This window comes from Physcomitrium patens, chromosome 10 (assembly GCF_059467195.1).
Source record: "Physcomitrium patens ecotype Gransden chromosome 10, ASM5946719v1, whole genome shotgun sequence".
Classification (NCBI taxonomy): domain Eukaryota; kingdom Viridiplantae; phylum Streptophyta; class Bryopsida; order Funariales; family Funariaceae; genus Physcomitrium; species Physcomitrium patens.
The window spans coordinates 12,278,147-12,298,619 of NC_143419.1; the positions used below are offsets into that span (position 1 = coordinate 12,278,147).

A 20,473-nucleotide genomic window follows, 5' to 3' on the forward strand; every position below is an offset into this window, starting at 1 on the left:
AACAATAGTATTAAATTACTTGAATTTTCTTACAAGAAACAGTAAAAAAAATTAGAATGTGCTTCTAAGTGGAATGACTATTTTTTCAGAATGAAACTTTTAATTAGAAGTGTGTATATATATATATATATATATATATATATATATATCAAATAAATAAAATACCAAAAATATATATACTTTATCAAGTATAATAATTGACATAAGAAAGTACAATGAACTTATATGCTTACTTTATTTCTTTTCTCCATGTATGCACTTAAGAAATCTATAGCTTTATATATAATCGTAACAAAAATTTGATAACATATTTTTAAAAATAATCAGTGATGGTTGATTGGGAACAAAAAAATTAAAAAAAAGAAAAAGAAAAAGAAAAAAAAGTGTGATACAATTTTACCAAAGGTATTTCACCTTACCAATATCAAAGTACAAAAGAAATATAATAATTTAATTTCAATAAATAAATAACTCACCAAAAGAGTTGGCATTGAAAACCCCAAAAATAAGTTGCATACTTCACAGTTTATTTTCATTGACCACAAGCTTACAAATATATTGAATAGAATAATTTAATCATTTAAAATCTTAACTTATATTATATTTATGTAACAAAAATGATTCAAATTTTTGTGCTATTTAGTCATCTTTTATATGAGATGTACTATGTGTGTTTATATATATATATATATATATATTGGCTCAAGCTTCAAGCACACTCCAAATTACTATATGCACATCTACTATATCTGCACACACATCCAAGGCTTTTGATTAGCTCATCTATACCCTCTCTCCTTTGTCTCAATGGAGGTCCCAAACCTCCTCTTCCTCTTCTTTGTCTTAATGGCAAGACCACGAAGAGTGAAAGGAGGTCTTGGATCTGCACAAAGACAAGAAGAAAGGAAGGAGTTTTGGGACCTTGTTGGGACAAAGAAGATGGGGTCTAGAACATCCAATCAAGGGTCTTGGGTGTGTGTATAGACATAATGAGTTTATATATAGCAATTTGGAGCGTGCTTGTAGCTTAAGCCATATATATATACATATTGTTATAGTATACAATAGTTGTATTTTTACAATTAGAAATTTATGTTTATATATATATATATATATGAAATTAAAGTCAAAATGCAATGCTTCTAAAATTAATTCATTCTCAAAAAAATTAATAAGAACTTGAACTTCATTCTAAGAAGTTAAAAGTGCATTTGGAAGTTTCTTGAAGTTGATGCATGGGCTTAATATAATACATATGATCTATTATTCAGAGCATGCAAAATTTACTATAATTTTTCAAATTATATTATTATTAATACATTCACTTTAAAATAAAATGTCTTTTATGATTGATAAATTTTAGTGATGAAAATGTAAATGTGAAGCAATAAAAAAATTAAAAATTAAAATGGTATTAAATGCATGTAAAAATGAATTTATTTACAATGAACTTTATATATATATATATATATATATGTATATATTCTCACATACATAGATACATGCCAATAATTAAAGAGTTTTTATCACGATATAAAATTTAAAGACAAAATTTAAAGAAAATTAGATACAAAATTTAAAGAAAACAAATTATTTGATTTTCTTAATAAATATCTTCCCACTTCAATATGTATTCATGTTTTTATATGTATCTTGCTTTTGTGCAATTGTAAAAAACACTGCTGTTATAAGGTAAGCATACAGTCATGTTCTTATATTTAATTTTAATGTTATGTATTAGACTCTGATCATACATCTAAAAACATAAAACAAACTATGGCTTTGTAAGGACCTTATTCAAGATGCAGCTTCATTGAAATTTATGAAACACACTTTTAACCAAATAATTCTAATTCCAATTACTTGGACATTGTAATATCCTTCATTATTAAATGTGTTCAAGCAACCATCTTCCCAAGGTCTAAACATTAGAAATGAATATGACGGAGTGAGAAACCAAAATCCACGTCAAGGTCTAGAATGGTGAGTAGTGAGTAGTGAGTTGGGCTAGCTGATTGAGTGCTTACGCTGCACACAATGACCTCCTATCCAGACTATTCAGAGAGTAGAATACATTTGGCCAAGCCTCGCTCAACCTAAAACCCTAAACCCTAATTCAGGCCTAAGCTAAACCCCGACGTTGCAGAGCTCCTGGAGCTGCTGGGAGGGTCTGAATGTTGCCGGCAGTCTCGAGAACTGTCTGCTTGTGCATTGCATAGATTCCAGGCGAAGGATAGAGATGAAGAGAAAGCATGGCTCTTCTGGTGGCGAAGGTAGAGGAGGTGGTGGTAGGCGAGGAGGAGGAAGAGGTGGTAGGCGAGGAGGAGGAGGTGGTGGAGGAGGAGGCCGGGGAGGACGCAGGGGAGGAAGCGGAGGGGGAAGAGGTGGAAGACGAGGCGGAGGTCGGGGTGGTGGAGGAGGGGATCGTAGCAAGAGAGGCCGAAATCACATAGATTACGAACCTCAACCAGGTATTCGCAGGTTTTTATTTTGATTTAAAATTTTTAGTGCCTTCTATACTGCTACTTCAAACGATTACTGCAAGTGCTTGGTTGTTTTTTTGTGTGTTTAGCGACTTGAATTGGAGGAATAGTTTCTGAAATATACTTTCGTACCGAGGTCCGTGTTACAAGATGAAGTCGTAATTCAATGTACTTAGCTTTGTTATCAGTGAATTGGCCTGTCTTGCTAGGAAACTGGTGCTTGTTAGAGAACCGGAGCTTGCTATTGGTCAGTATTTGTCCAATACTAGCAATAATTCCATGGCTAATCACGGTTCACATTTTTCTTGAGAGATGCTTTCTAGTAGTGGATTCTGCCTAAGGATGTTAATTTAGGGGCTGTACCTGTAACAACGTAGATTTAGTTATGAGGATTTTTCGCTGTAGTTGTCAAGCGACATGCTCCATTTTAGCGTGTTTCAGGAATTGCGGTTGGCATCCAGTAATTTCAAGTGTAAGTATGTGGATGCTTTGCATGCCGGTGTAATTTCAGAGTTATACGTATCCCAGAATATTGAGACCTGCCTGTTTGATTTATTTATTCTGACGTTCTCTAGCAGTGAGGCAATGGGTTTAGGCTTATGAATTGATGCCTATGGGTGTAGCAGTAGGTTTAGGGTTGAGAATTGGAGAGTACTTGTCGTACGCTTCTGATAGTCGGTAACTTTAATGATGTTGTGACGCATTATTGGGCAGAAGTGAAGCCGGCTCAGGCTACTGAGAACAATGTTGCTAGTGAAGAGGAAGAGGATGAGGATGGGGAGAACGGGGAACCTACCAGTGCCTACACAACTCTACTTCAAACTTTACAAGCCACTAATGAGTCTTTCGCCAAAGCCTACGCTCCACGGTATACAAACTTCTCGTTTGAATAGATTATTATAGAGACGGACCTGCGGTGTGAATCTGATCGTACATAGTTACATTTTCCAGTGGCATTTGTTATCTCTAGATTTTTTTTAGGTCGAAGTGCTTTTAAAACAATGTCTTGGCTAAACTAGCTTTGTAATGCCCTACTCTGATCAAGCTGTTCTGTAGAGTATATAATTGAGATTAATTGTATTGATTCATAGCGAAGGTCTTTGGCATCTTTGATTCTGCTTGCAGGATTCTATTCATTCCAGAGTCCTTTCTAATTACCTAGGAGTGGTTCAACGCCTGTGTTGCAGACGAAAGGAAGAGCAAGGCGCTAGTGAAAGCAGTGAAGATGACGAAGATTACGAGGAGCTTGGCAGTGAACTAGAGGGTGAGGATGGATCTGAATTGGGGGATGAGCTTGATGGAGGTACGTTTTTGGTTCGATCCCTAAATAATTTTTATAGGCATCGAAAGTAGATGTTTACATAGGGTTTTTGTCTACAGGGGAATGCTTCTTTTGCATTCTGCTTTATTTTAGATCTTGAATTTTCAAGTTTGAGAGTAATAATATCCTCACAATCGGTGCCTTTTCTTAAAATATTGGGATCGTGACTCGTTAAGACCACTACGTTAGGTAACAATTAGCTGTTTTGTGATATTTTCCGGGGTGATTTCTTTGTTTTCATCGATAGTTATGATGGTTTGTTTTACTTGTATTGCCTAGCCTACTGCAAAGCAATGCAGGAGAGAAACCATCGCTTATGTTTGTTGTTTTGCAAGTTCTAAAAATTTTTCGAGTTCTTTTTGGTCCCTGAAACTTTGGTATGATCCTTGAAATTAGTAATTCTCTTTTCTTAGAGCTGATGGTTCTGGGAGTTGTACATTATCACCAGGGATTCCTGAGGAAGATGGCCAAGAGTCTGTCGGAGTGGAAGATGACGATGAGGAGAATGGAGATGCAGAAGCAGATTCCTCTTCAGAGAGCGAATGGGAAGAGGTGGCTGATGGTGAAGAAGTTGAGATGGGAGAGGCAGAAGAAGAGGATGGTGATCAAGATTCAGATTCAGAAAGACTGTCTAGTGGGGCAGGTGCAGGCACAAGTGAAGAGTACGACAATATCTAACACTTGTTTCAAATTTTATTTTGTTTGTGGATGTAATCGGACTGAATATCAATATTACGAAACATCTCGATAGTATAAAGCTGCAAAATGTTAATTATTCGTTGGACATAGATTTCACACGGTTAACAAGAACTTTTTGGAACGGTGTAGTGAGCCTTGGATTGCGTGTATTACACAGAACACGTGTTGATAAATGAGTTCAACTGTCGCTTTATCTGAAGATGTCCTTTGTGTTGATCCAGTCCTTTCAAAAAGCATATGGAACTGGATATTGCTGATACGAAGATTGCCGAATTGGTGGATGGGAAGGTTAAATTTAAGACTGAGATGAAAGTAGCAGGCCTTCCGAAGGGAACATGGTTGACCAATACGTCCACTTTTCCAAAGGTGATTTTTTATTCTTTGTCGCTGAGGTGTTCTGAATGTGCGTTCAAGCACCTTGTTACCTGCTCACGGCTTTTAGCTTCCAGCTAACATAGATAATTCTGCAGGTAGAAAAGGAATTGAAAAACTGTGCATTAAAAGAGCGGCTTCTTAAACATTGGCAAGGGCAAATCAAGCATAAACAGTTTGGTGACTTTCGTACAGAAGGACAAGCTCAGTTCTTTTCTTTCTGTGAGTCACACCTTTTGGCATTATAAGCTCTGTTCACGTTATATTTATAAAATTTGTTCTCCTAGCTTGGTCGTTTGTCCCAACAACTAATTCATCATTAGCAGGCTAACATATGACAGTCTTGCAGGCAACAATTATGAAGACATTATGCTCACATTGAGATGTGGAATTCAGGGTACCGTGGCCTCCAACGAGGAGCACGAAACCTACGTTGATGCATATGTGCTGCATGTTGTAAGTACTATATGAATCTGAACACAGCTTTTTTAGTCAATGTCATTAAGTTGTTATTAAACCTGTTGTGGGAGAAATGTGCACAATTGTAAATTTGAGGAACTCATGAAGTGGAGAAATTTGCATCCTTGTTATTTTGATTCTTTACCGATAGCGTTATTACTGGAATTGAATTTAAGCTTCTGTTGATTTACAGCTGAATCACGTCCTAAAGACAAGGGACCTTGTTACTAAAAACAACGAAAAGTTACAGCGTCAACAAACGGCTTTAAACGAGAATGGAAAAAGGGGCGCTGATTTCATAGACCCTCCTCGTGATCAGGGCTTTACTCGTCCAAAGGTGAGGTTCATGTTATCTCTGCTTGTCGAAATTGCAGTGGGACTAGTGATAAGTTTCAGTTGCTTGGTTCACTATTTGTCCATTTTTTATGACTTAACTCACTGCTCAAAAGTCATACGAATTATTTGAAGGATCTTATGGCTTGAACTTAATTGAAGAGTATACCTAATAATCTCTGAGTTTTCTTGCAGTTAGGAATCGTTTGTTCCAGGGACATACCTCAAAAAATTGTTAATAGCTGACTCGGGCGTCAATCTTGCAGGTGCTGATGTTGTTGCCAATGCGAAGCACTGCATTGAAACTTGTGAAGAAGTTGATTGAATTGGCTCCTAAGGCTCAAACGGTAAGTAACATTCTCGAGGTTCCCTGTACTTTCTTTTTCTTGGTTATTTATGTTCTAATGCAACGATTTCAGATGTGGCATATGTCTGCGTTAAACCTGGCCTGAAGATGTGGTGCGCGTACTGGTAGGTTGATATCGAACATAAAGCTCGGTTCTTTGATGACTTCGGAGCAGAGGACGATGAAGAAGATCAAGTGTTGATAGAAGAAGGACAAGAAGGTAGTAATGAATATACGGGTGGGAAACCAGCGGATTTTAAGGCCCTTTTCAGCGGCAACAATGATGACCACTTCCGTATCGGTATCAAATTTACAAGGTGGGTGTACAGCTCTCAACCGTAGTCCTGCCGTTACACTATTTGTTACTAATAACTTGCTTCTGCTTACATTTTTTTGTGTAGTTTTCAAGTGTAAAAGAGATACCTGTAGCGCTTATCTGTCTTCGTCTTGGAGTTCATGTTAAGAGTTGTATGAATAGGTTGCTTTTATTCTGCTTTCCATGATTCTGTGTTGCCCTTGGGATGACGTTCTGGTGCTAGGAGCGAGAAGCATCCATGGGTGATGAAGAGCTAACTTTTGGACTCGTACCTGTGGCTTCAGAAAGAGCATCAAGCTTTACAGTGATTTCTATTCATCTGACATCATTGTCGCCTCACCCCTTGGTCTTATCACAGTATGTTTACGGACTCTTTCCACGTACACTATCTTGATTCCATCTACTTGTAATTTCATCTTAATCGTCATTAGCATTTAGCACTGTTCATGACGAGGTCTTGCGAGGTGTTCTCTTTATTTAAGCTTCTACGTTGAAGCTGACTATTCTTGCTTCTGCACCCTACTTCCAATCGGGCGCACCCTGGAATGCAAATACAAGCTCAAGGATAAGTTTGTATTCTTGTTCACTGTCTTCTGTAGTGCGCGTCAGCCTCCTTAGTATTTAACATGTATGTAGTATCTGATATGCAATGCATTGTTTCAACAGCAAATCGGCGAAGCAGAAAGTTCCAAGAAAGACAATAGTAAGGATGTTGATTTCCTTTCTTCAATTGAGGTGCGTGATTATCGTTAAAAAGTTCCCTTTAATTTCATATTACGTTGATTTACTTTTTTTTACGTCATCAGTAGATGTTAAACAGAATATTAAATGTTTTTAGGAGTTGGTCTTGAACTGATAAGTATGGAACTCCTTCGTCTGTCTAGAGATTCAGAATCAGAAGGACTCAATAGAAACTTATGTACATCTAGTATGAGTTTATTTTAGTATGTTACAATCAGTATGAAGTGTAACGCACACTTGGTTTTGCAGATTGTTGTGATGGATTACACGGATGTTATTCTGATGCAGGTATATTTTTGTACTTTTTTCCCATATCATATGTTTTTATTTTATTAAGTTGAGGCAGCACTGTAAATGTTGGCTAAAAGCACTAAAGCGAGATTCCTCCAAGAATCACTAGATTCAATCCTTGAGAGGACAAATCAGAATTGAATATGTGTACTGTCCATTCTGGTGTTTCACCCAAGAGAGGAAATTCGATGTCCTGCTGTGAGTAGGTTCTGACTATATATGTGCTTGAGAGATTTGCAGAACTGGATGCATGTCTTGACTTTGTTTGATCATCTGAATCGGATACCCCAATCGCAGCACGGTACCGATTTCATGCGCATCAGAGAATGGTGAGATCTATTTATTGTAGTTTGTGCTTCATTTTTTCTTTTGAATCTGTGGAATTTTAAGCAATGAATTAAGATGAACCAATCATTTTATATCTTACATGTGGTGTTTGTAGGTGCTTGAATGGACATTCTCGACATTATCGACAGACCATGATTCTATCAGCATTCCCTGATGCAAGTAAGACTTGAATTGATGGAGGCTATTATGCAATAGCTCTGATTTTAGAATATATTTCCTTCTGGGATCTTTAGGTTGTATTGTAACATTGAGTGCATAGTTTAACATTGATGCTATAATATTTCGAAGTTAGTCACTTTCTAAAGACCTTAATTTGCAATTGCGGTCTTATTTAGCTTTTCAGATGAGAAAATCTGAATTGTGTGAGGAGCTAAGCTGTAACATTACATAAGCGCAATTTTTGTTGGTTTTTCCTCAGAGATCAATGCGCTATTCCATCGTAGTTGTGTTAATCATGCTGGAAAGGTACGATGAAAGTTTGACTTGACTTCCGTTTAGGTGCAATATAGTATAATCTTACTGTAATTTTAAGTTTCACGTGTAGTAAGGACTCTTTGAAATTTAGTGAGAGGCTGCATCAATCATTTGTTTTTCATGTGCAAGCTAATAGTTCTAAATTATATAGTATATATGTTTGCAACATATTGTACAGGTTAAGTTGCGTATGGAGTACCCAGGAATACTTTCAAAAGTAATGTTGAAAATTCGCCAGGTGATGTCATCTATTTCTTTCAACCCCTTACTCTTCGTGTATTCCATTGATCTCCATCGATATGATGACCTTCGGAAAGGATTTTCAATGATCACATTAAACTTCTTATCATCGCTCCAGTCTTGTTAGCTTCTATTCTGAATGATTCTGATAACAGGTCTACGAAAGGATTGATTGCAAGGCCATTTCAGAAGTCGATGATGCTCGTTTTGAATATTTCACCAAGCAGGTGCTGTTCACTCCTATCTGCTATTATCTTCTATTATCTTCTTTTTCTTCGTTAGATGTGGATGTAACTCACTGTCTGATTCTGAGTCAATTCTATTTTGTCTTTTTTGTTCCAACAGGTGTTTCCAAGAATCAAAGGTTCTCATCAGGTATGTTGATCTCATAACTTTCTTCTTCCATTGCAATTTTTCTTCTCTTTCTAGAATGGGTAAGCTGTGTCAATCTAGGTACAAAAGTGTTTGGAGTCACGTGAAATAGCCAGTAAGAAGTGTTTAATTTCACTTAGAAAGCTTGCTCGGATGTGGTTCTTTGAATCATGGTAGGCCTCTTTCATGTGGAGATGGGATTCTTCTCCCAACGAAGACACATTTCTGTGTATAAAGCTGTTTCAATCTGTGGCATTTTATATTTTTCACAAGGCATAATTTGCCCATCTTGCTTTTCAAAGCAGTGGATGCATTAACTTTGGGTTAAAGTAGAGTTTGTCTGATTTCTTACCATGAATTTCACAGGGTGGAATACTACTGTTTGCTAGTTCCTTCGATTTCGTGCGGCTTCGAAACTTCTTAAAGTCTCAAGAATGCTCATTCTGCTTGCTGAACGAGTAAAGTTCTCCGCCTGGCTTGCTTTGTGACACTTGCCATTGATCGAAAGTAGTGACAATTGATATCGCACATATTTGTGTGCTGCATGTTTGGGAAAATAGAGATTGTTATTTAAAGGCAAGCATAAACTCTTCAGTGCCTGATTAAAATTTTCTTTGTTGTAGGTACACAAAGCAAAGTGATATTTCTCGAAGCCGTTCATGGTTTTTTCATCGGAAGAGGGATATTATGCTTTATACGGAGCGTGCTCATTTCTATCATCGTTACAAGGTATTTTCTCGTCCCTCAGTACCACTTCCTGGTTAATTAGCACTATTTCTTAATATCGAACCATCATCTATGCATGGTATATATTGAAGCGGCTGGTTTGGAACGCCGGTTGCAGATAAGGGGCATTCGAGAGCTTATTTTCTACTCGCTTCCGGATCATGCACAATTTTATTGTGAGGTTAGTGTGCAACCTAATCTCAGTAATTTCGTCATCAGCATGAGTGCTCTTTATTTGTTGTTTTTTGCAACCATTTAAGATGTTTCGAAGTATGTAAGACCTTACACCACCCCTCTTCAGTATTTTGAGCTGATTAACTCGTTACCATTGGCAATTACAGATATCCAACCTTTTGGAGGGATTCTCATCGTGTACCGTATTATTCTCCAAACTTGATAAGATCCAAGTGGGTTTTTTTTACCTTTACTTCCTGTTGTTATGCATGCAAGTCGAGCTTTTTATCTTTTATGTATGTAGTGCGTGGGCTTTTATGAGTATAATATCTGAAATTCTTGTTGGAAATCATTGATTTCTTTGTTACTGGTGTGGTGGATGGCTTGTACTCTAGCAGTTTAATCTGTCGTCGCAGCTTTAAAGCTTCTGACATTTAAATATTTGAATGATTGTGGCAATTGATTTTATTGACGATTTGTTATGAATTGGTTTGTGGTGTATGCAGCTAGAGCGCATTGTAGGCTCTACATACGCTGAGCGGATGCTTAAATCTAAACAGAGTATATTCACTTTCATGTGAATGAAGAACGTTGTGCAGAACAAGTTCATCGAGAATCCAAGTGGCTTTAGAAAGTGAAATGTCCTTTGCAGATGTCACCTTTATAATTTCCCCCTAAATTAGTCATTCTAACATAAATCATTGAGAAACATTCTTCTGAACAATGTTGAAACTCCAGCCATTCTCAGTTCTAGTTTGTGATACTGAGTTGTGGCATACTCAGGTTAGATAGTTATCCAGTTCTTTAATGAAGCGGAAGGATGGCAAAGCTGTGGGTTGTGACAGACAGTGCAGTGATTTAGTCACGAAGTAAATGTAACTCTAACTGCATGTCTAGTAGACTTCACTCTCAATGCTGTTTCTCTTGTGTATTGTCTTCCCATAGCTAGTAGTTTAATTCGTGCGAATGGGTGACAAGCGGAATAGGGAGGGGGATTGTGTGTTGAGTATATTGGGAATGCAAAAAGGTGAGCGTGTATGCGTCACTTGACCACCCCTTGTGTGGATTTCTTAATTTACACCTTTGTTGCCCCTTCGAGATTTCGTCATTGTCGTCAAATCCTCTGTCTCCCGTGAGGTTCATGATCATTGTTTGATTTGTGCAAAGGAATGCCAGATTCTGAGCATCGCATCACGAGTCGTATTCCCTGCGAGTAGAAAACAATCGTTATTCCGACGGACGCCTTGAAGATGAGTAGGACTGGGCACCTCGGAGCGATATCGTTAAGAGGAGGTCTACATCTACAGTCAAATGCACTTGGAAGCTTGTAATGCTGAACACTAAACCATTCATGGAAAACTACCGGAAGTCCATTATAATCGAAGAAAATCTTGATGAGAATTAGTCTGCATAGGTTGTCATATATTACAGATCTGATGAAAATGCGGCACGAAAATATGCCGTTTCACGACTAACTAATTTTCTCGGAGTTGAAAATAAAAGCCAATGCGAATAGGGTCAGACTGACTTCTGTAATTTTTATTTTCCTGCTGACCATAAAATACCTGATTACGCCAGAAACATACCATAAAGTGCTGACATGGTACAGATATCTAGGCGTAGTGAAGGCAAAGGTTTAGCTGCGAGCATAGATCCCAGAAGCAATTCATAACGCCTCGGACTCCAATGCTAAGAGAAGCTACATGATGCTACGATATTATAACACATGTTCATGTACATTGACAGGAGTGAGATGTCGTGTGAAGAGGATTTGGACACAATCAATGTTCCGCAAAGATGAGATGAATTACAGACCTGGAGTAAATTGATGTACATAATATGCTTTCCCATCAAATGTCGAATTGATCAAGATTTACTTCAATAACTAACCAGATTCTTTTCTCGTAAGGGCTCCTTCTTGCGTAGAGTCTTCACCTCTACCATGTCGCAGTTCATCAGTAATCTCAAATGCCATGTCAGCTTCCCCTGTCGGCTGACTTGCAGTGTGGCACTACCTTTCTCAAGGGAATAATTTCCTCACACTCAAGATGAGGTTCCGTCGATCCCAATTTCATTTTTATGTCGTCTTAACCGGATTGTTTAGGGACATCTTTATTGGTGTCTGAGATGGGGGTAATTGCACTTTCATTGCCAAGGTTTCAACAAAATTATTACTGTCAGTTTCCCGCCTTGTTGAATTGCCACTAGGAACTAAATTCAGTTCTGACATCTGATGGCCTCCTATCTCAAACAATTTGCGCGCCTATCCCTGAGAAAATTGCAGAAAATTTTGAGAGTATCTACAAAAGTCAGTTCTCATTAAGGGTAGGGCGACGTTCCCTCTACAGATACCTAACAGGAAATCTTCGAATGAAGATCCATGTTATTACAGTCAATTCCAAAACCAAACTGATGCAGCATCAAGAGTTAAGATCGTGACAGTGAGGCTAGGATTTTGAAGTCAGCCAGTCATGTAGCAAATGCTAGTCACTATTATCCATGGCAACTTCTGGCAGTTACGTCCGAGAAGGGACACGCATTCCAGAGGTTTGGGTTTCTGCAACCAAATAACAAGCGAAGTTAATGAGACAAGTAATAAGTGAAAAACCTCAAGAAAGCATAATAACCTGCAGATGGTGCATTAATCTTTACCAAGACGGTGAAATGTCTTATGTTGATCTCGAGTCCATCGTCGATCCCTAAAACACATCTGATTCAAGACAGAGCAGCACTTGGTCTATAATGACAATGATACTGGATGTCTACATGATTTATTTTCTCCGATCTTTGCCACCGCCCCAAAAAATTTGCCCTTCTCTACCGAAATATTTGCCCTTCTCTACGTTTAAATGATCCGACCATTGGCATTTTGGATATGCACTGCCAGGATATGCACATTCTTCGTCTAAAATTGGCAATCTCTGAAGTGCAGCTCTAATGTTCAAAGTATGACTGACCTCCTGCTTGTCCCATTTTAGTTGGCGTTTAGATGTCCTCTCGACTTCAGAACAAGTTCAGAAACTGAATTTTCAAAAATCCACACCCAATTCAAAACATGGTTAGAAAAAACATTATAAAAGTCTGTAAATTTCAAAAACAACAAGCTTATCACGACTGAAGTGATCAGAAACTTGCGAGCCCCCCCCCCCCCTAAATCCACCAATTCCATGACACTGTCCTTGGCTGCATCCTCCGGGATGGATCCTTCAGAATCAACTTGCTTGATGATCTTTCTCAGCCATCTTAAGCGCTTGATCCCAAAACCCCACTATCCAGAAACCTTCAGAATCCATAAACCAGTTCCTCACATCACTAGCGTCACCATTGCACAACAAACCGCGGCAACATGCGCCACTGCAACCGATGAACGACAATGCCAATTTCAATCAATATCTCATAGCCGCTTTCTTCATCCCTACTGATCTTCATCTTTTGCTTTGTCCTATTTCTTTCGTAGGATGTCCTTGAATGCTTCATTTTCCTTGAAGGCAGACAAAAGGACATTGATGAAGGGGCAACGGTGGCTAAATTTGAGACCTGCCAGTGCAATCATATTCAGTGTACTCCTCGTAACCTTACATATCTGCTGCACACCAGCAGTCATAGCACTGCAGCCCTTCGATCGTCATGTACTTGGCGATTGTCGTGTACCTGGGCCGCTTGTGATCAATGTTACTGTAGCTTTATCAGCCTCTTGAGTTCGCGCGTGTTGACGTCACGATGGATAACCAGTGACCTCGACGATGAGGGTGCAGGCGAGGCCACACTTTGCGACGTGATTATAATGTGGGTGGGCTGCAATCTGGACCGCACACAGCTTGGTTGTGGGGCTGGTAAGTGCATTGCAATGGATGCTCATGGTGGATAAGTGTGCAAAGGTGATTAAATGTCGGGAATATTACCGACTGTTCCCGGTTGTGATGCAACCAACAAAATTCCAGTACTTGCCTGACTGGTGTTCACTAAATTGCGTACTACCTGAGGCTCAGGACAGATAACCGCAAAATTTCATAAATGAAACGATTAAGGAATGTCAGCATAACTTGAGCTTCCAAAGAATTTATGTGAACATACACAGCGCAATTCAGATTAAGTGGATTGAGAACGAGCAAGTGCGATGCCAATGGTGGAACATAAGTCTCAAATCATGTGGGACATTTGATTACACAATGACGGATGCAGCTTACCTATGACACACTCCTAAGAACGTCTAAAAGAAGATGCCACCAAATCGAATATGCAATCTCTTTCTTAAACTTGATTTAATTTAAGAAATATCTCGTGCGCGCACACTCCGCGACTACGAATTAAGCCGTTTCCATCTGCATTTCCATTCGCAGCCCTAAATTGCAAGAAGAGGCGCGTCAGTAAATGAAAGAACCAAGCCCAGACATTCTCCACTTCTGCTATTATTGAATTAGGATCGCTACCTCCGGGCGCATATTACACACATATGCTTTACATTAACTTGGGAGCGATCGAGTGACAAATACCACATAGTTGTAGGTAGGTGAACCTTGCTGGGACATTTGAAGTAATCTACATGTTCACTTCAAGTTGGTAGAGGTAGTATTTTTCGAACATTAGAGAATATAAATAAGGATGAATACAAATGGAATCGCAAATTTTGGAGCCCTAGAGATCCGACAGCGATTTTTGAAGTTGGAGATCCATAGGATCTTTTATGTGACCTTATAATGAATTTCACAAGTTGCTAGGGTATTGCCCTTAGGTCACACACACGCTCAAGCTCCCTCGATGCTAGAGGTTCTGGAAACTTTGGCAAATTACTCAGTGAACATTTCTAGGGGTCGAAATAAGATAGCTGTACTTCATCTAAAATTCAAAAACAAAAATCACATCTAGATGTAATGAGCAAAACTTTCGAGGCATTTTTAAAGAGTGATTTACCTGTCAAAAACATTGTAACCTCTCTAGCTGAACATTCGAGCGTAGGACTTTTTCTCGTTCTCATTTCGCTCATTGATCTGAAAACGTACAACATTTCCAATCGATACACAACACGAAAAAATGAAAAAAGATTCGCATTTCAGTTCTACCCGATATCCTGATCAATGCAAGAGATAAATCCTCGACACAACCTCACTACTTGGTAAAGTAACCAGCAGCAGACATTTCCAGGACACTCAGACGGGTAATTAAGCACGAAACAAATTATCAATAATAATAAATAAATAAAAAGTGGGGTAATTTGCACTTAAGTAGACTGGAAATAAAGCAAACATACCTTCCTCCTAGCCATTGCAAGTTCTCTCTTAATTCCAGCTGCACAATTATGCACAAGAAATCCTCAGAACAAGTGCTGTGAAAGCTTAAAACAAAAAAAAAAAAAAAAAAAAAAAAAAAAAAAAAAAAAAAAAAAAAACATGCATCTGAATGGTGGAAATTTCAGAATATCCAAAAGCCGCCACTTTATAAGAGTAAATGACACAGCGGAACACATCCTATATCACGCTTAAAATGTAACAAGTCACTAACTCTTCATGATACATTACTACCTTAGAGAATGGCCAGCAAACTCAAGGCAACGAATGAATATCCCTAGTCCTTTCTACAAAAGCAATTAAAATTATTGAGAAAGTAATTGTTCATGTGCAAGCACCCTTGCACGATGCAGATTCGATAACCGATATTATATTACTCTTCGTATAAATCAAGCCATGGCAAAGTAAGTGATAAATTGTCTTACTGTCATTTGGTTCGATATTAGAGGCTTTCGTTAAGCTCATCAATGCGGAATCTATATCACCAATCGCCAAATAAGCCTGCAATACACGTATGTTTAAGTACTGTTGCACGTGTTACTTAGCCTTAGGATTACATCTATTTGTAACAGGAGACAACCGTCCGAAAGTCGGCACACGGCTTTAGGGATACACATAAACTCTCAATGAAAATTTCCCAAAATGGGGAGACTCTACCTGGCCTTGACGGAAGAGAGCTTTAACATTATCAACTCCAGTTTGCATCGCATATTCACAGTCAGTTAATGCACCTCGAGGATCCTCAAGCTTCAACTTGCAAGCCTGCCATCGCCACCAATCGTAGGTCAAGGTGTCGCAAAAGAATGACCTCAAACTTGCTAGCAAACACATGAATAAGTGATAGTGCTCACTACGCTTAGCTACTAAAGAATTCTCAGACTTTGATAGGTAGATTCTAAACGAAGGAAGTTCGGCAATCAAACTAAGTCAATGTTCTGAGACAAGCACTCGTCAGGAGGATACTCACAGCACTATTAGTCAATATGAGTGATTTTGTTTTGCGAAGCGAATTACTTCTTGCTGTAAGACATAGTACAACACAATTATGTCAGCCATCAAACTGAAGAGAAGTAAACCAGTATGAATCATGCCACAAGCCCGAAAGAGAAATACAATCCGTAACTTTGAAAGTCCAACTTCCAAAAACTCAGAAACTTACTTTCATCGAGCTCCTCTTTCTCCCAACATACATCTAGATACCGTAGAGCCTTACGATACTTTCTTAGTGCAGTCTTATAGTCTCCTTTCTGCAAACACACGCGATAATTACCAAGGGTTCTACAACGTCCACATAAAACAGTCTCCAGAAACAAGAAATGTGATATGAGAATGGAGTAGAGGATACTGGCTATATATTATTTGAAGCAATCAATCTGCTTGGATAATCACCTTAAAAAATTCATTGCCTAAGGCTCGGGCAGAATCCACTGCTGCCTCCCAAAATGCTGCGTCAGCAGGCTGCGTATCCAAGTCTGAAGGCCAATCTGGATACTTATCCCCGTCTTGGGTGAATCCTGAAATACCCATTAGCCATCATTATAATATTTCGTAAAACTTAATTTTCCTGAAGATTATATTTTTTGTTCTAAAAGAATGTTCCTAAATAAATAAACAATACAAAGAAAGGGGGATCATTTCGTATCCAAAGTCACTGGCTAGGGCGGCAAGGAAGATCTCCTTTCAACATCTATCACGTGCTAAGAAGGGAAAGTGCACACTATCAAAACGTAGGGTGACGAAACAAGAACAAGCAGGTAGAATGCGTTCAAGAGTTCCGAATTCATACCCACGACTCCGTCATCAACGCCTTCTGGCAACTCGCCGCAGTCCACGATACGCACGTCAGCAAGGGGCTTGTTGCTAGCAGAGTCAGTTGGTTGGTGCTCAATGGAGCGCACGACTCCCATGCCCTTCAATACCTTACCGAACACCACATGCTTTCCGTCGAGGTGTGGAGCTCGGGTAGTGGTAATGAAAAACTGGGATCCATTAGTGTTAGGTCCAGCATTCGCCATAGATAGCATACCCTTCCGTTCATGTTTCATTAGAAACACTTCGTCCTCAAAATTCTTTCCATAAATGGACTCGCCACCAGTTCCATTTGCATTCTCAAAGTCACCGCCTTGAATCATGAAGGATTTGATCACTCTATGAAATATGGTGCCCTGTTGAAAGGAGATCATCCACCATGTAACGGAGGATACAAAGCTGGTCAGTCAACAGGAATGAGCAGCGAGGCGGTGCATCCGCATTGGACTACACGCATTCAGAGCCTGCATACAATGGAAGACTTTAACCATCCACGACCTCACGTACTAATCAGAAAATGTCTCACGTCAAGCAAAACAAATCTTATTACCAACGCACACAAGCCTGATTCATCAACAATAAGACTAGCGCTTCCGCATTCCCAAGACAGAAAAAACCTCCCAAACAATTTGGAAACTCTTCGCACGAGCAGATGCACACTCAGGCTACATTCCTCGCTATGCTAGCTCTAAGACATGTTAAGAGTAAATCGGACTAAACAGGATTCACCACACGTAACTCGAAACGGCGCTACAGTCTTGTGCGTTGCCAAATAGGAAGAACTAAAAGACTGCCGACACAATGGCCATATATAGCATGAGCGAGAGAGAGCGCGAGCGAGAGGATGGAGAAAGAATAACGTAGCTCGGTGGCTGCCATACTTTATAATGCATAGGACGCCCCGTGACAGGTCCAATCCCTTTCTCGCCTGTACAGAGAGCGCGAAAATTCTCCGCGGTCCTGGGCACAACGTCTGCGAAAAGCTCCATTACGATCCGACCTTCCAACTCGTCACCAATACTGATGTCAAAGAACACTTTCGGATTCTTGGAACCCATCCCTGCCACTTCACTCATGCTTGAAAACAAGATCGCCGCACAGCACAACCACACTCCACCTCAACTCCAAACAACCCCTTCGCAACTGTGCTCCTTCGGCCACACCACGCTCCAAACTGTTCCTGCTTCTTTCTCCCTCAAAGGCTCCCAAACACTAATTCAAATGTAAGGATCAAACTCAAACCCCGAATAAACCCCTTCAACCTCAAACCTCCCCTAAAACCCAGCTCTAGGGTTCCAGAACCCTTCAAACTCCACGCGCCTCTCAGATCCTCACAACCATAAACGCCCTCGCCCTCTCTTTCGCTCTCGCTCCTTAAAATCAGCTCACGGTTCAACACACTTCTCCAGCCTCAGGTTCTAGAACTCCGAGAGATCTTCCACCAACTCACAGACACAATGCTTCAAGTAGCCACCGACAAAAGCATGTGATGTAAAATGGAGCAATGAATCTGAATCGATTCTTTCTGTTACTCCCTGCCTCCAAAGACTTCTCACAACAATATAACCGCCACCAGGCGCCACCCAAACGCAGCCGCAACACGATAACGGAATGCAATGCAGGACAAATCCTGGCAGCAGTGAGCTCGATTGAACTTCAGAAGCCAGCAGATAATGCAACAAATACCGGATTTCAAACCCAGCAAAAACGGATAAAAAAAAGTTAAAAAACGTAAAGCGAAAAGAAAGAAAACAAATAAAAGAAAAGGGGGGGGGGAGAACAGTTTCTGCCACACAATATGCCAGAGAGGGGCACGCCGCTCAGCATCCGCGGTGCAAATTCCACACGGAAATCTGCCTCATGCAGAATCGGCTTGGAAAGGTTCCAGCGGAGAGGACATTCTGTTCCGGAATTGTCGATCCGTGGGACGATTTGGCAGGGCGACAGGTGGCGAAGTGGGCAGTCGATCTGTAAAAGCGGCTACCCGGGCCGGCTCAAACACCCCAGTTGACCCTCGAATCACCCGTTTCGTTCCCCTCATTGGGAACGTACGATGGGGCTCGTATGTGAGCACCAAGGTCAGAGATTGAAATACTAAGACGACGACGACGAAGTCGAATACGAGTACGAGTACCGTTCGTCTCCTTCATGAAGTGGGGAAGAGAATGAGACCTGTGTGTGTGTGTGTGTGTCTGGAGCATTTTCACTCCCCCTCTACGCACCTGCGAATTCTCGTAGTATCCATGTACCTGGTCTTTTGGGCCTGTAGCCAGGTCCTGGTGACAGAACCCTGACCTCCTCTATGGTTCGTCTCCTGGTGATACATGTAACAAACTGAGTCTCTTTGCCCAGAGCGGTGGATTCATGACTGTGTTGGATAGCACCTCGGTATGCGTGCAAGTCATTGAAAGTTGTAAATTTTGATTTGTTTTTTGCTTAACTGCTTCGACTGATGCTGCTGCTGCTGCTGCTTCAGATGCTAATAGTCGGTTTTGTGACGGTTCCATGACAAATGCTATCACTACCTTTGGATGTTCCTGATCTATGTCGTTGTTTAAGTTTGTGATAATGGAAGTAATACTTGTAAGTTTTAAATGTTGAGGAAATGTAGAATTCAAATTACTAGAATGAAACTTCCTACTTTCGATTGGAAGGTTTTTGTATTTGTTGATGTTGTTCTTAATTGTAAAATTATGGTGATTTCAAGGTGTTGAATTGCACTAAAATAGTATTTAGTTAGTTCACATGAGTCATTGTAAAAAAGAGGAATATGTTTGATAATAACGTAATCCTGATGAATCCATTAAGTTAATTGTACATAAACCTGTTTAGATAGGCTCACGTATTTTAAGGAAGAACTTTGGTTACTAACCAGAAATAAAGAATAATGGGTAAAATGTTTTAGCTTTGATAAATACACATATAAAATTTTGATTTGTAATTGTATTGCTGCATTTGAGTTTCAAGGATACAAGGATTGAATATATTGTTGTTCAAAAACCTCTACTGAATAACTATTGGATTTGTAATTAATTAGCCAATTGAGAACTACAAACATCTTTGACACAATTGTGTAAGGACAATTTCATGTTTCATTTTAACATACTTTAGAAAAAAAAATCCTTTCAAAAGAATTTATATACATGAACCATGTTATTAATTTTTAATTCTTACAACAGAATATATTGAAGTCACAATGTTTTAAATGATAACCAAAAAATTCAATCTGGAAAATAAAATGAAATAAAATAATTATATTTAAAATATATTTTTTAATAAAAAGAATTTAAATTGAAATTTGAAATTCCTATCCAAAATTATTTATATTCTATCACTTCAACACCTTCTCAAAAATTTATAATCTCAATTATTATCATTTAATAAAATAATTATTTATTTATATTTTGAAATATATGTATATATATATTTATAATTTTTAGTATTCATCGAAATTTACAAAGTTAATTAATTATATTTAAATATTTAAAATAAAATATGAACTAAATATAATGTTTAAAAAAATTAATACTATAGTTATTAGTGATAATATTTTTAAAGTAGATTTAATTTAAATATAATTCCTATCAACAAAAAAAAAATTATAAGTTTTTTTTGTACATCTGTTATCATTATCTCAAATTTTAATTTTATTACTACATTATGTAATAAAAAAAATTATGATCT

At 38.8% G+C, this 20,473-nt stretch overlaps 2 protein-coding genes and 1 long non-coding RNA gene across 4 annotated transcripts; 1 reads left to right on the forward strand and 2 right to left on the reverse strand.

Moving 5' to 3' along the window:
• The first annotated feature begins 2,109 nt into the window (after nt 1-2,109).
• Nucleotides 2,110-10,608, forward strand: LOC112287696 (protein NUCLEOLAR FACTOR 1). The gene is made up of 24 exons (XM_024530989.3): nt 2,110-2,471; nt 3,198-3,351; nt 3,671-3,786; nt 4,253-4,466; nt 4,725-4,869; nt 4,974-5,097; nt 5,225-5,331; nt 5,528-5,671; nt 5,934-6,014; nt 6,143-6,330; nt 6,614-6,686; nt 6,996-7,064; nt 7,320-7,358; nt 7,602-7,690; nt 7,804-7,868; nt 8,128-8,174; nt 8,362-8,421; nt 8,579-8,650; nt 8,769-8,798; nt 9,162-9,253; nt 9,419-9,524; nt 9,640-9,702; nt 9,863-9,928; nt 10,202-10,608. Exons 1-24 carry the CDS (start codon nt 2,240-2,242, stop codon nt 10,274-10,276), a joined length of 2,451 nt encoding a protein of 816 aa, XP_024386757.1. The 5' UTR covers nt 2,110-2,239; the 3' UTR covers nt 10,277-10,608.
• Nucleotides 10,323-12,791, reverse strand: LOC141045860 (uncharacterized). The gene is made up of 4 exons (XR_012218382.2): nt 12,653-12,791; nt 12,348-12,405; nt 11,511-12,252; nt 10,323-10,902 (listed from the first exon to the last, which is right to left on the reverse strand). It is a non-coding gene; the product is annotated as an uncharacterized LOC141045860 (long non-coding RNA).
• Nucleotides 12,792-13,808: 1,017 nt separating this feature from the next.
• On the reverse strand, nt 13,809-18,428 carry LOC112287697 (peptidyl-prolyl cis-trans isomerase CYP40). 2 transcript variants are annotated; one of them, XM_024530990.3, is made up of 10 exons: nt 17,671-18,428; nt 16,767-17,145; nt 16,370-16,494; nt 16,140-16,227; nt 15,948-16,000; nt 15,638-15,742; nt 15,406-15,481; nt 14,944-14,981; nt 14,607-14,683; nt 13,809-14,037 (listed from the first exon to the last, which is right to left on the reverse strand). In XM_024530990.3, exons 1-9 carry the CDS (start codon nt 17,863-17,865, stop codon nt 14,630-14,632), a joined length of 1,113 nt encoding a protein of 370 aa, XP_024386758.1. In that variant the 5' UTR covers nt 17,866-18,428; the 3' UTR covers nt 13,809-14,037; nt 14,607-14,629. The 2 variants fall into 2 exon arrangements, with proteins under 2 accessions (XP_024386758.1, XP_024386759.1); XM_024530991.2 differs by lacking the exon at nt 13,809-14,037 and adding an exon at nt 14,257-14,465 and having other exon boundaries at nt 17,671-18,338.
• Nucleotides 18,429-20,473: the final 2,045 nt, after the last annotated feature.